At 35.2% G+C, this 16,036-nt stretch overlaps 1 protein-coding gene across 2 annotated transcripts; it reads right to left on the bottom strand.

The window, feature by feature from the left end:
• Positions 1 to 333: 333 nt before the first annotated feature.
• adcyap1b (adenylate cyclase activating polypeptide 1b) lies at positions 334 to 6,643 on the bottom strand. 2 transcript variants are annotated; one of them, XM_060874166.1, is made up of 5 exons: positions 6,248 to 6,643; positions 5,712 to 5,816; positions 4,494 to 4,628; positions 3,981 to 4,085; positions 334 to 3,175 (listed from the first exon to the last, which is right to left on the bottom strand). In XM_060874166.1, exons 2-5 carry the CDS (start codon positions 5,813 to 5,815, stop codon positions 2,992 to 2,994), a joined length of 528 nt encoding a protein of 175 aa, XP_060730149.1. In that variant the 5' UTR covers position 5,816; positions 6,248 to 6,643; the 3' UTR covers positions 334 to 2,991. The 2 variants fall into 2 exon arrangements, with proteins under 2 accessions (XP_060730149.1, XP_060730150.1); XM_060874167.1 differs by lacking the exon at positions 3,981 to 4,085 and having other exon boundaries at positions 6,248 to 6,624.
• Positions 6,644 to 16,036: the final 9,393 nt, after the last annotated feature.

The following is a 16,036-nucleotide window of genomic DNA, read 5'->3' as shown; positions in this document are numbered from 1 at the left end:
GCATATCTGTATTTGTGTGTGTGTGTGTGTGTGTGTGTGTGTGTGTGTGTATTTGTTTGTTTGTGGACATCTTCCACCAGACAGACTGGCATATATGAATGTTGTGGAACAAGTACATGTTGTTGGGACTCTATCACACACTCTTTGTGTATTGGGCCAATCCTTCTTACTCTCCTGTCTGATGCTACTAACTGCAATAAGTGAAGAATAAGTGTCCTAAGGCTCTTAAGAAAATGACAAATTAGAAACAACATGGAATATATTGTGTATATCTCCTCTAAGATTCTTCTACTGTGTTTGTTTAGAAAGATTAGACATGGATTAGAAAGTGTGTTGTTTACAAAAATTTATTCATACAAATCTTACAACACTTTTTTCAACATTTAAAAACGTCACCCCCTAAGGAGTTATGGGTTAATATCTCGACTTCACATTTGCTAATATTCACTTCTCACACATAATATTTCAGATATAGATAAAACTTTCACATTAAGGCTTTTGGCGCTCTTAGAAATGTACACAAGTGGCTGGGCTGTGGGCTGCACTCCATCAGGCTCTTTGCTAGCTGACAAATAACCCTCAAGCGATGCGACAAGAAACAACACAAAATCAAGCTAGGCTTCATGGCCCTCTACGTAAGCTTGGGATATGATGAGTCAGTTTACTGAGAACAATGAAACAGGAACACTTTACTTTGCCACAACAACACATTCATTGAACTTATAACAGCCTAGAGACAGTTAATACTTTTGCCATTTACATCAGTTCAATATTAAATTGGATCACAATGTAACGCTGGCCATGCTCTTGAATGGAATTAGATATCGGCCCAGCCAAATTTTGAAAAAAAAAAGAAGAAAAGATGGTTAGTGAAATGTAAGCTAATAGTCTGCAGCATTATAGGGCCACTAAAAATTGCCATCCATATTAAGTGGCGATTTTTTATTTTGTCATACGTTGTAGCAAGGCACCAAAGCCAGAAGCCATGCTGTCTGTCACATACCACTGTCTGGTTCATATTTTACATGCTCACACTCTTGCAACACGCTCACACACATTCACACATTGCTCTCCCATGAAAACATCTACACTCATAGAAATCCTAGGAACTGATGCCGATTTTGGGGGTTTGGGGGTTAACTGAGTTCATGTCTGAAGTGAAATTATTGGGGAAATAAGGGACGAATGATATGTATAGAATACACAAACCATCAACTTTAGTTTATAGACAGAAAAAAAACCACAATTTGAATAGTACTGAGAGATAAAGGATATTCCAGTATTTAAGTGCTGCATAATACTTATCACTGACTTAAACCTACAAGGGTTCAAATGGATTAAGGGATGCTATAACTTTATCTGAACATCTGACCAGCTCTCTGTATGCTTTGGTTTCCTGATCCTCTGTCCATGCATCACTCCTATTACTTCCTCCCTCTTTCTTTAAAGAGATGCATAACGCAAATGACTTATGCACATAGAGAACATAGAGGTTAATGGATTATCAGAAGTAATAACAAGAAGTGTTAGCCAGGAATGCAGTAACACTGAGCTGGAGTCTATAAGGTGTGTAGGCAAGTGTACTACTATATCTATACACTGGACCTATAACAAAGGACATTTTAAAGTTCATTTTTTTAAACTCATTCATTTTTTTTTCTCCCGAATAAGAATTCATTCCAGTGATTAAGTACACGTGTCTATTTTTCCCAACACATACACAACTTCTACATTTTCAAACAACATCAACAGAAAACAAATCAGATTAATACAAAGATAGAAATGATGCAAACCATGACTAGGCTCACTGCATACATGCCTAAAACTGATAAAAATGACATGCTATATAACACTTTTAAAAGGCCATCATGCATGCACTTGAAATTTGTTTTTGTGTTTTTTTTTCCTGAAAGGGGGGGCAGGGATACCATTCGTTTCCATTCATCCTGAAGAACTCTGCAGTAGGCTGCATGAACATGTCTTTAGTCTTTAGGAAAGCATGTCTAAGAGATACAACAGAAATATCTCCAAATAAAATAAAAACAGCCATTCTCGAGCATATGGAACGGAACAGGGTCCGTATTACATACAATGCACAGAGGATTGTACATGCATCATGCATGTAGATGCAGGGAAGATGGGATTTTAAAAAATAATAATGAAATAAATAAAATGACAGCACTAATAAGCTAAATTCCAGTGTCAATCATTTTCAGTCACAAATCCTAACTTTTAAAACTCAAACCATTAAAAAAAAATGTTGCATTTAGTCAGACAGGTGACTTGCATGTCTAAAACACTTACACAAATGTAGTTGTGTAATGAGGGACTCATGTTGGCCAGTGTGTATCTCTCCCTGACCCCTCCATAGGATCATTACAGCCTGTGCTTTTTTTTTTTTTTTTTTTTTTTTTTTTTTTTTTTTTTAATTCATTATTTTTTTTTTAAACAGAGTCAGCCTTATGGTCACTTACATCCCAGGGCCAACTTTGCACAAAATAAAAACTCTATTCATTATTCCTTTTTTTTTTTTTTCCCCTTACAAAAATAAAGTATAACATTCAGAACTTTGATTGTCTTTTTTAAAATCTATTTATTTTTCTGCATATGATGAATTCGAAAAAGATATCAAGCGCATAACGTTCAAGGTGCACATTTGTCATATATATTAATATATAGATATATTTTTTTTCTAGTGTTATTATTATTTTTTTTAGTTTCGTTTCCAACATATAAAGCTATATACATTCAACTGAACGATTGGTCCACAAAGTAGAACTGTGCGGTCTCAAGTGCTTTTATACAAAAAAAGGAACAAAAAAAACATGTTCTTACTAAAATATTTTTAATGGCTTGACTTCGTACATAAAATACATGTTTAAAAGAACACAGGCGAGATCCACCGACTGCTCAGTTTTAAGTTAGAATGACTTTTGACCGTATGATTGAATGGACACAAGGGAGGGCAGTTGCTCGATTTTGTCTCGCGCGCTACAAATAAGCAAAGCGGCGTCCTTTGTTTCTAAACCTCTGTCTGTACCTTCTTCCCAGAACTGCTGCAAGATATTTTTTTACTGCCATTTGTTTCCGGTAGCGGCTGTAGCTGTCCGTGAAAATGCCGTCCGAGTGGCGCTTGGACAGTGGCTCCGAGTCTTCTTCATCCTCCTCTTCCTCACTGCGAACACAAGCGCGCGCGTTAGTTAGCCTAAAGCTAAAGAAAATGCTAGCAAGCTAACAGGTTGAAAATAAAACAACAATAATAATAATAATAATAATAATAATAATAATAATAATAATAATAATAATAACAACAATAATAACAAGAACAAGAACAACAACAACAACAACAACAACAACAATAATAATAATAATAATAATAATAATAATAATAATAATAATAATAATAATAATAATAATAATACAACAACCGGTTAAGGAGATTCGATAAATGTCCACATATTTCGATAATGGTATCACCGAAAAAAAAAGAGCTTAGGATACAGAAAGCTTTATAATTGATTGTTTTTAGGCTAATAATGAAATGTATCCTGTTCACGCGCCGTTCTATTGGCTGCGTTTGCAGGTTAATAAAAGGCTCCCGAGGATCAACAGCTCGCACCGTGGATAAGCTATTGAACTTTTTTTGTTCTTCATTTGTCTACTCACAATTTAACCCAACCCATGTGGCACACCCGAGCTAGTGCAAAGACAAAGAGACACCAAATACCGGGGAGGAAAAAAAAGGGGAAGGGGGGGAGCGAGAGAGAGAGAGAGAGAGAGAGAGAGAGAGAGAGAGAGAGAGAGAGAGAGAGAGAGAGAGAGATGGGGGGGCAATCAAAAATAAATAAATAAATAAATAGATAGATAGATAGATAGATAGATAGATAGATAGATAGATAGATAGATAGATAGATAGATAGATAGATAGATAGATAAATAAAGATGACGGCAGGTAAACTCTTAAAATGAAGTCCCCTTACCCTACGCGAACTGCCGTGAGAGAATGCAGATATTTTCGGGCTGATAACTGAACCAGGATGTCCCTCAAGGCTCTATCTAACAATCCTTCTGCATGCGATTCGGCTCTGAGGTAAAACGCCAAACACACACAGGGGTAAAGCAGAAACAACAAACACCAAAGGACAACGTTCCGTTTATGTTTACGACTTGTTTTACGCCGGTCAGCGGTGAAACGAGCAAATCAGAGTAGCTCACACAGAGTCACCAAACACTGCTGTCATCTTTCTGATCAATCGATCTGTCTCAGTGTCACGTGCCTGTCTCGATTTCTGTCTGTCTGTCTGTCTGTCTGTCTGTCTGTTTATTGCATTTCTGCATCTACATTATGACCTTAATCACAAAAAAACAAAAAAAAAACGCGCATCTTAAAATAAGAAAAAACAACAGTATGAACGCGAATACATGAATGCATGTATAATACTTAGGTTTTGGGTATATATATGTATGTGTATGTATGTATATATATAGCTCACCTTCTCTCGGGCGGGTAATACAGTGTAAATGCATCCTCCGGGAGTGCAGGAGCACTGCGCGCGCTCATCGTGTCGGGCTCATAGGAGAGCTCATTTAACGAGTTTTCCTCGTCCCCAAACACGTCGTTTTCTAGCCTAAAAACCGCAAACAGGAGAGAAAATGTATTCCATTTTAATAGCACCACTTGCCATTTGTCATATAGGCTATATATATATATATATATATATATATATATATATATATATATATATATATATATATATATATATATATATATATATATATGTATGCAAGTAAATCGAAGTAAATCGAAGCAAAAATAATGTGTATATATATATATATATATATACATATATATGTGTGTGTGTGTGTGTGTGTGTGTTCTTTCTTTTGCTTCGATTTACTTCGATTTACTTCGATTTACTTGCTTTAACGGTGATATTTAAGGATTTAAGGAGAAATAAAACATTACCCAAACAATAATAAAAAAACTGAAAGAAAATAAAATGCACAATTGAACGATGCAAATTGACGCAATGCTTAAAATACAGCGTCTAAAGGTCTACAATATTTCTACTTAAACGAAATTCACTTGTAAAAAAAAAAACACTTTCGTTATCACGTTTATATTTATACTGTTTTTAATGCTGATTATTATGATTATACGCTAGAGGCATTTTAATACAACACACTCATATTAGCCTTGCTGCTTGTAGCTTGCACGTTGCGCTAGTATGAAAGCCTGATGCACAATAACGAGTTCACACCGTCTTCCACTCACACCAGCTTCCTATTCGTTTACTGCTTGTGTTTGCAGTGTGACGCCACTCGGCCGTCATTCCAGATTCATTCTCATTTTCATATAGGCAAGTCCCCATAGAAATATACTGTCTAAACCCTAGCGTCAACACTCCGGGGAAAATGCTTTGCTTCCTGTAGAAACAACTTGGATTAAATTGGCAGTCCTTTTCCAACAAAAAAGCAAATCTATTACGGTGGGTATGGACCATTTTACAGCAAAAATAATCCATGAAAAAAAGAAATATTCGGAATAATTAATTGCTCCAAAATAAAATTCGCATATTTGTGTCTTCTCCAAAATAAGATAATTAATAATTAAAAAGATCTTCGAATTCTGAAGACCAGTTGATAGTCTTTAAGACGTAAGATTGACCAATAAAAGGAGAAAAGACAGGATTTTGGCAGTGTGTACGTACCTCATGTTGGGGAAGCCCATTCCGATGGGTGTGCATTGAGCGCTGTAGCGCATTAAGATCCCGTAGATGAGCAGAGCCAAAGTAGCTCTACTAGATTTGGCCATGCTGTAAAGGGAACGCGAAGAAAGTTAAATCACTTATACGCTTCAACTCAACACTGTAACACGCCTTAAAATGTAGTCATTTTTTTCTTTGTTCTTGTTGTTTGCTTTTTTTTTGCACCGTTCTATCGCCAATTTCCAAGCTTTCTAATAACGCAATAAAACTTCTGTCCTGACACGTCCTACAATTTCCAAACGACGTTTCTTTAACTCTCTAAAATCCGCTCGGGTCTGAAAACTTTAAGGAGAGCCTTGGAACGACGCACATTCAGTCCTTCTCCGTAAGTCGACAAAAATGCTAGTAATAAACTAGAAATACACACACAAAAAAAATAAAAATAAAAAAAAAAACATGAAGAATCCTGGAGTTTGTGTTCCTTCAAAGCACGATTTTGTGGCTTAAGCTGAAATGAAACAGGCAAAACGGTCACGTACCTACGGCAGGTTGGACAGAGAGCGAGGCTGCGGGACGCGCTTCGGGTGCGGCTGCTGAGCGTGTGTGTATGAGTGATATAGAGAGAGAGGGAGAGAGAGAGAGTGAGAGAGAGAGAGAGAGAGAGAGAGAGAGAGAGAGAGAGGCAAGGTAATCTTTCTCACGGCACCTCTTCTCTGAAGCGCCACCGCCGTTTCCTAATGGGTTCGTCCTGATCAACCGCGTTTGACTTTTATACAATAAGTAGCTTCGAAAGCAAACAAACAAACAAAACAAAAAATAGCCTTTGCGAACAAAAAATTGTCGGTGAAATTCGTCGTTCACGGCTTATTCGTTCGTCCACATGTCCTTTTTTGCTCAACTTTCACCCCCCCTCCAGTTTCCTCTGATTTTTATCCATGAATGGAGACTCTTGCCCTTTTTTCAATAAGTCCCATTAAGTATGCCTCAGACGTCATCAGCCCCTTCCTCCCGGAATATAAGTGTGTAATTTCTTCCTCATCGACAGATAAGTTACTCTGACACGCCTCAAATGGAACTTTTCCCTTTTAAACTCCATTTTTTAAGGCATGAAACAAATTGCATTTTTTTTTTAAATACGACAGGAAGCTGAGATGGCACCATTCTGGGAAATTACGAAATTGCATTCTCATCCGTCTTTCCGTACAGACATTTTTTTTTAGCATTTAATCCTATAACTGATTAATAGTATTTAAATAAACTGACAGAATGAATTAATTAATTAATGAATACAGAATTTAGCATAAATAGGGCAAACACAGGGAGCTGTCCACTATTGTGGTGCTGATGTTTCGACGCAATACTGTAGTTCATTATTTATCTTCCTAAATTGTCCTTCAGTTCTTATTTAATCGTTCATTAAACAATTATGGGTTTTAACCTTTTCTTAATCGGTAGCACTCTGTTGTATATGCTTTACAGAAACTCAAGGGTTTCTTAAGTGAAAAGAACTGTTAAATGTCTTGGTTTCTCTAGCGAACGTGTAGAATAAATCGCCCCTTAATCGGATAGGTAATTGCATTAAAATGATAAATTATGCTTATAGATTATACATAAGACAAAACCACTGATCGCGTACGGCAAATGGTTTCAAATAAATACTGTCATTAATAGGGAAAAACACTTTTTTTTAACTTAAGTGTAAACAGGCCTTGCTACAAAGACAAGTGCAAAAGTAGTAGTTCCACAATCTTGATTTCACCCCAACCAACAACTTCAAACAGTACTTAAATTCATATTGTTTGCATGCAACCCTCCGCATTTAACCTGTGCTTCTATATATTCAATACATTCTTTAACTCAATGCACTGACAAGTGAATCATGCGATCCGATAACAATAATTTAATAATTCACGTCGACGTCTCGTTAAATGTGACGTAGTATGACGTCAAAAGCCATTCATCCCGTCTGCCGTGCGTGAGTTCGGTACAGCACGCTGCATTGTCAATATTCGTGGATTTGTGTGTGCGTATATGGCGTATATATGGCGTGACACATTTAAACGTTTCAAGAGCGCCATCGTGCGGTTGCAGGTTGGGCTACGGTTCGCTGTTATGAAATTGCATATATGAATGCACAGAGTACAATTTCTCATCTCTGGTAATTGAGAAACTCTTGTTGTGCATATTTAAATTTTTTTGCTGATGCCAACAATATTTGATTAACAGCTAATTAATAAGCCCCGTTGTGAGCTGTTGTGGATGTGTAAGAGCCCAGAAAAACACATAAATTGATGGTGCAGTGGGTACTCCAGGACTAGGTTTGGGACTCTGTGAAATCTAATAATTTCCTCCTAAGAACTGGAGGTTTGTCCACCATTTCGTTTCAGCCTTCAATTTGCGACATATAAAAGGCTCATGATTCAAAGCAATTTAGTATTGTCGTAAACATAACAGCTTATAGCTTCTGTAAGTTTTTGTGTTTTTAATTGTTCCTTAATTTATAATAATTTATTAGATCCACATTCAATAACGCAAAAATTCTTGAAAGGTCTCTTTTTGCTAGAATATGTCGTCTATGATAACCTTAAAGGCATTGGTTTTAGTTTGTGTTTTTGTTTCATACAGCTTTAAAATAAGTGTTTTTCATATTTATAAATGATTATTAGGGCTTCAATTCACTTTAAATAACATTGGTTTCGAGATTTGTTGTTTGTTTGTTTGTTTTTCTTTGTTAGCACTATCCTGCTTAATTCTAATAAATATAGAGCACACTGCAATCTCCATCATTTGAAAATCTTAATCAGGTTCACTCGAATCACTCATATCACAGCTTGCCTCTCTTTCTTCTCCCTGTTTTAATTAAGGGCCATGCTCATCAGTTTTCTCAAAGAATGTTGGGGAAGAAGCAAGGGGAGGGGCATGAAAAAAATGAGCCAGGATGAGTCATTGTTTCAGCCCACATATGGGCCTAGGCTAAGAAATTTGTGCTGCAAATGTGGTTGCTGATGATGTGTGTTCTGAGACTGACATATGTTACGCAGTGTTATACATTAAAGAAGGTTCTTGTGTGAGGACTAGGCTGAACAGGTTTAAATGAAACATATTCATCTGAATTACTCATACAATTGTGGATTAACCAATATATTCATAGATTATAATACCAAAAGATGACTGATGGGGTGTCTAATATATGGGGTTGCAAGTATAATGCCATTATGAATCTAAGAATCCATTCTTATTTATTTTAATCCATTCTTATTCAATTTCAACTACCACAATCAAATTACACACCTGTTCTCTGCTGATATGACTACATACGGCAGTGCAGACAAACACGTAGGTTCCATCTAACGTAAGATTTCTTCAGTTTGTCTCACTGGTGTTTAGTGTATTGCCTTAAAACACATGGTTTCTGTTTCAGAGTAGAGCCACTTAACCATCCAGAAAGCTCTTTAGAAAGCATTTTTGTGTGTAGTGAGCTTGTGTGCCATCCACCAGTTTAGCGAATAATGTTCATTTTCTAATCCATTATTGTACACTATTAGGTTGTTTTTAATCATTGTGGAATTCTTTTTATTTATTCAAGTCTCCAACAGTAATTATGTATATACCTACATTATTATATATTATATTATATATTATTATATATTATAACTTGAAGACATTCTATGTGGCATTTTTAGGTAAGGAACATACTTGAGATCATTTTACCTGCACATGAAGATAGTACACACTTCAAGTTTCCAACAACCCATTAGAAACAAGTGCAAGATAGTTTCCAAAGTGCTAGTATTCAGGTGTATTATACCATCATCAAGGCATATATGTGCTTCTGTACGCCTTGAACCTTAATTCATTTTGCCTGCTTGTCATGCGTGACAAGCTGGTACTTAACTGGGATTGTAAGACCAGAATCTACACAAAACCTGTATTTTTTAAATAGGGGTAAGATTGCAAAATTTATTAAAAAAATAAAACCCTTTAATTAGTCCTGCTGCAAACCAGTTCTCTTTAAAAGTCATATAATTTGCATAATGGTGTTAACTTGCTTTCGAATAAAGTGTCATCTGATCTGAAGTGCTTGTGGAATCACTCGGTTATCTGAAGGTGAGGGAACAAAACATGTCTAAAACAGCATTCTGCAAAATGATCATTCAGAATTGTTTGTGTGGAAAAAAAAATCCCAAATTTTCAACATCAAACCTATGATTTCAAAAAACTGGAAAGAATTCTGCATAATTCCACATTGTAATACGGTAACCCAGTAAGTTCAGGAAATTCTTATTCAAGCCACAATTTAAACCATTAAGCCTACAAAGTTATGAGTTGAAACAAGCTAATTTTACTTTTTTAAACAATACACAAATATAATTTCTTCACAATTACAGAATAACAACAGTATAAATGTGTTACTGTGATTATTAGACCAGCAGGTTGTGCTAAAGGTAAGTGAATTACAGCATTTTAACACTGCTGTAGGTGGGGCTACAGGACTATATACAGGGACTATCGTTTGTGGGCACTGCTACTGCTGATAATTTTATGTACAGATGGTCTGCCATAGTCAGCTATAGGTTCAATAAAAACCTTAACAGTCTAGTGTCGAAGCCCCAGTGACAAAACTGGTTAATTCTACCACTTCATAAATAATAAATACATTTTTAAAAAATGTTATGTTTGAAAAGACATGTAGGTATAGAAGAACAAAAACTACATACATACCTGAGTTAATTTCAGCATGAACCCATGTTCAGCCCTTGATATTTGTTGTAACTGATAAAAAAATAAATAAATAAATAAAAACTGGGCAAAAGAAATTATGTAAAAAGTAATTAGAATGAATACTGTAACAAAATTCATGACAAATCCGATCAATCTGCAAGATCACAATTAACTATAAAAAATGTCAACTATTAGCTATGACATATATTATTATGAAGAGCAAATAGAATGCATATTTATTTATTTTTTATGCTTACATAACAATGAATTCCATTTCTAAAATAACACTGTATAGAGTAGAACTGTGTGTGTGTGTGTGTGTGTGTGTGTGAGAGAGAGAGAGAGAGAGAGAGAGTGTGTGCATTAATTTCTACAATAGAAATTCAAGTAAGAACATGAGTAGTATAAAGACAAGTCCCAATCAAAAAATTTTTACATTGTGTTCAAAACATTTTTGAACATTATCCTCACTAAAAATAAGCCACATAGCTTCAGTTTATTTCATTCTTTATTAAAAATAAATAAATAAATAATAGGGCACCATAGAGATAAAAGGTATTTAAGATACTTACCAAAATTGAGGTAATTATGCTAATATAATAGTTAGGGTAGTAGGTGGCTTAAACGGTTAAGGCTCTGGGTTGTTGATTGGATTATCAGGATTTATTCCCCAGCACTGCCAAGCTGCCACCATTGGGCCCTTGAGCAAGACCCTTAACCCTCACTGCTCCAGGGGCCCTGTATCATGGCTGACTCTGCACTCTGACCGCAACCTCCAAAGTTGGCACATGTGAGGAAAGCATTTCACTGTGCTGTAATGTATATGTGGCGAAATAAGGGCTTTTATTCTCTTTATTTTAAAAAACGAGGCTTAACAATAAAGAGCTGATGATAATGTTGACAGCAGAGCTTAATATTGTCTGTTTGTATTGAAATGAATTCATATATGTCCTTTCCTTGTGTAACCATTATATTATGGAAACATCAAATACAATTGTATGTAATACTATACATCTTATCTAGGTGTGATTGTGGCTCAAAGGATTCAACTCCTCAGAAGCTCTCCTTGGCCTGCAATGCTCAAGGATTCTGACTTACTAGTAAGTTGCTTTAGTCACATATTGTACTGCTAATTAAATTAATAATAGAATATTAAATATTAACCAATAATATAATAGAATATTAAATAATAATCATTCAAGATAAAATGTAAAACATACAGTATGAGGTCAATATTAAATATATATTTATATATATTTAAGAAATGAATAGCTTACTGAAGTATAAATTAATAATGTATGATGACTGTGTTTGTGAAAAGGAAAACTAAAAAAAAAAAAGAATTTTTATCTTTACTGCTATGACCACATTTGCTATGATTTTTATCATCATATTTTGCATGTTATTATATAAATATTATATTATATATAAAGTCACAGCTTATTATTCAGTTACATCTGTAATTTTTAAACACATTGTTCAGTAATTACTGTGGATTATATAAAGTATGTAGTTATAAAACTAAAGAATGTTAAGTCTCAGAACAGGTTTTGTGTTAAAATGTTCTTTGTCCAAGCTCTTTCCTAAATATTTCTAGTGATACCAGCCTACAAGTGTTTTCTACGGATCTGCACACGTGCTAAAATAATGACAGAGATGACACATCTGGGTGAGTACACAAGTTTTATATAGAAACATAAAAAAAAATTGGGCCTGCTCCTCATAGAAAAGCAAGACAGCAGTCACTAAGCACTTTCTAGTCATTTTACAGTTGTAAGTTCGATGTAGTTTTCTCAGCTGGTGTCTTCATTATTATGTCTAGCAGGTTGAGGAAAAGCATTTAAGGTACTTGAAGCTGTGAGGGCAGCAGAGTAAAACAGAAGGTTTCATTTAGAGACATAAAATAGGGGACAATGACTTGTAAGGCTGAAATGTAGTGTTAGTTTTATTCATTGGGATTAGTGGTTATTAGCAGACATTAGCTTACAATATTAAATATTTCATATCTCTATAGGGCTTTATCAAATGTATGCTATTATGATGTTGTGTGCCTTGCTAGATGACAAACAGATCTGACATCTTTAACCTTTCTCTATGTCTAGCAGACAAGTGCTTATGCTTAAAGGGTGCCACCATTATTCCATTTCCCAAGACACCATCTGTCTCCTGCTAGACTGATTCCTGCCCCTTTGTGCTGACCTCTGCTATTATGAAATGCGTCAACCAGCTAGTTAAATCCTATATCTGCTCACATTCACCATGCCCCTACGGACTCTCTCCAAACAGATTTACAGACTGATTCACTGGCCTGATGATGCACATGGTTTTCTTACATTTGGAAAACAGGACACATACATAAGAATGTTTGCCCATTAATTACAGCTTGGCCTTTAGCACAGTTGAATCAGTCAAAATAATTACATCCCCACAACACCCTTGTGTAGTAAGGATGCCTGGGGGATGTGTAGTAAAGATGCCTGTCAAACATCTAATGCTGTTCCATACAGATGATCCTGACTGGTTGTGTCACTGTAAGGTATGGCAGCATGGATGGTTTAACATATGGGCTAAGCAGGGCTTAAGCCCTGGGGCCCAAACATGTTCAAATCTCACTGACAAGTAGGGGAGGAAGAAAGTGTGAGAAGTTTACTTAGTGTAGATCTTTCAATAGATCAGCAACAACGAGCTAATCAACATACTCTCACCAACAGCAAGAAAAAGGAGTATATATAACAAAATATTATCAAAGCAATTAAAAGAAAAACAAAGAACTAAAACACAAGCAAGCAGTCAGGTAATGTCAGGGCTCCAGTGTGCAACCTTTAACTTCACAGATCTGCATCTTAGTTCAGATCTGTCTCTGTTACAATTTGGTCAGGCCATCTTAGCCCCAAGACACTATTTAGCTTTAATCCAGGGTTGGTGGTGAAAGAAAAGATTTAATCACAGGAAGCAATCTTCCAATTTTATTTGTGGCATTTATCAGTCATACTGGATGAGGAAGGCTTCAATATCACATCAGACGTGTGCCTAACCAGAACAGCCGGTCACAGAAAACCAGGCTAATGATCAGTTCTTATGTGGACACTATCAGGGCTACTAAGTAGACTTGAGTCCATTCTCACCACCAGGTTTTCTCTATGTTTATACACGTATCCATTTTATATTGTAAATTAGTCACTTTACAACCACTGACAGCTGATAAAACATTGCTAATCTTGTGGCATGCATCTGTCCAGGAATGGGCATTGTTTTGCTGGGAAAGCTTGGAAAAATCCATGTGGATTACTTTGTGAGTTACTTTGACACGTACCACGTTAACTAAACATTGCTGCAGACCAAGTACAGCACCTCTTCATGGTTACAGTATTCCCTAACAGTAGCTGCAAAAAATAGTTCAATAATGGATTTAAGAACATGATAAATGTGCCTCCAAGTTCCCCAGATCTCAATCCGATCGAACACCTGAGGGATGTGCTGGGCAAACACATGCAATAAATGAAGGCTTTACCTAGTAACTTACAGGACTTTAAGGATCTGCTGATACCTTCTTAGTGCCATATACCACAGAACACCTTCAGAGATCTTTTGGACAATATTACCCTAGACAATATTACCTCTAACCCTAGACAATATTAGACATATAGCTTTAATGTTGTGGCCGATCTATGTCTGTAAGCTAGTTTAATGTCAATTACATCTGTTCTTAGGACATCCACAGCATTACGATTACATTTACATCTACAGGATTTGGCAGACGCTCTTATCCACAACAAAAGTGACAGCCCTGACATTTCATGAAGCTGGGCTTTATATAAAAGTGATGAGAAGATAGCAATCAAGATTTGGCAAACACATGGAAATCTCTGGAATGAGGATGTCTAAAACAGAACTTTTTGGCCTTGGTACAAAGCATTTGTAAGAAAACTGCTCATCTCCAAAGGAAAACCATCCCCATATTCAGGCATGGTGGCATTAGTATCACATTTTGAAGATGATCTTTTACGCAGAAACTGTAAAATAAACAAACAAAAAATACATAAGAAGAAGAATAAAAGAATACTGAATGGCAACATTTGAGTCACTACATTTCTCACTATATGATATAATGAGTGTGATAACAGCAAACAAAGCAATATGTACATTTATTAAAATGTATTATTAATTTGGTAACATTTTCATTTGTAAAGGATTCAGCATCTGCATACATGAATAGTAACTTCATATTTCCCATGTCATTCAGTGTGAATGTAATATATAATATAATCTAATGTATAACATATTGTGCCTTACATACATCTGCACTATTTTATTTATGTGTATCTACATATACCCTACTGTACCTTCTGTATCTCTCTCTCTCTCTCTCTCTCTCTCTCTCTCTCTCTCTCTCTCTCTCTCTATATATATATATATATATATATATATATATATATATATATATATGTATATGTATGTATATTTCGTGGACCTGTTTATTCAACTTGCACATTTTCTTTCAATGCCATAGCCTTAGAACCACTTACTTGTACTTTTCAACAATGTCCACACATCTCTGCACTGCTATAGCCTTTATATTTATTCACTGTACATATGTTTACATATATATCTATATCTCAAATGCTGTACATATGTTTACATATATACCTATATATTACATGCTGTACATATGTTTACATATATACCTATATATTACATGCTGTACATATGTTTACATATATACCTATATATAGTACATGATGTACATATGTTTACAAATATACTTATATATTCCATACTATATATAGGTATATATGTAAACATATGTACAGCATGTAATATATATATATATATATATATATATATATATATATATATATATATATGTATGTGTATATATATATATATATATATATATATATATATATATATATATATATATATATATATAAAATTACATGCTTTACATATGTTTACATATATACCTATATATATTACATGCTGTACATTTTGTATTCTATTAATCTTTCTATTATTCTTTATATTAACCTTGTGTTCTATGTTTATGTTCTATAAAGCCGCTTTGAGACTATATCAATTGTAAAAAGTGCCATACAAATAAACTTGAATTGAATTGAATACTATGCAATGACAAAGTTCTATCTATCTATCTATCTATCTATCTATCTATCTATCACATAATAGTGTAATATCACTACTAGTGTCGTTTAAACAACAATATAGAAGTTTCCCTCTGAGTCCCAGTGGAAAAGGGGATTAAAAAACAAAGCTTCATTAAATGTAATCAACAGGCAGGGGGCGGTATAAACATAATTTATACATTCACCAAAACGTTCCTTACGTTAAAATACGTTCAAATTTGCTGACAAATCATATTTGCTTTCCACTCGCCGATTCGGATAGATATTCTCCCCGGAAGAGATTCCCGAGGCGGCCATATTGTGGGATGTTTTGGCCCAATCCCAAATTCCTCCATATGGGACATGAAGTGCGCTAGAGTGGTTTTAGAAGCCATTGTTTCACAGGCGACGTTGCACACTTCTGCAGGGGGCAAGGGTGCGGTTTGGACTACAGCCATTGGTGCAAGTTGAATCAGGGTAAAAAAA

The sequence above is a fragment of the Tachysurus vachellii genome, chromosome 7 (genome assembly GCF_030014155.1).
Source record: "Tachysurus vachellii isolate PV-2020 chromosome 7, HZAU_Pvac_v1, whole genome shotgun sequence".
In the NCBI taxonomy this organism is placed as follows: Eukaryota; Metazoa; Chordata; class Actinopteri; order Siluriformes; family Bagridae; genus Tachysurus; species Tachysurus vachellii.
Note: the sequence above shows the minus strand (reverse complement) of the source record. Positions and strands in the feature narration are given on the sequence as shown.

Bases quoted from the DNA above. Each gene is read 5' to 3' on its own strand.
- adcyap1b (XM_060874166.1), bottom strand. From the start codon at position 5,815: ATGGCCAAATCTAGTAGAGCTACTTTGGCTCTGCTCATCTACGGGATC. The intron at 4,086-4,493 runs GTGAGCTATATA...GTTTTACCTCAG, and splicing joins TATTACCCGCCCGAGAGAAG to AGCCGAATCGCATGCAGAAG. The intron at 3,176-3,980 runs GTAAGGGGACTT...TTGTGTTCGCAG, and splicing joins CTCACGGCAGTTCGCGTAGG to TGAGGAAGAGGAGGATGAAG.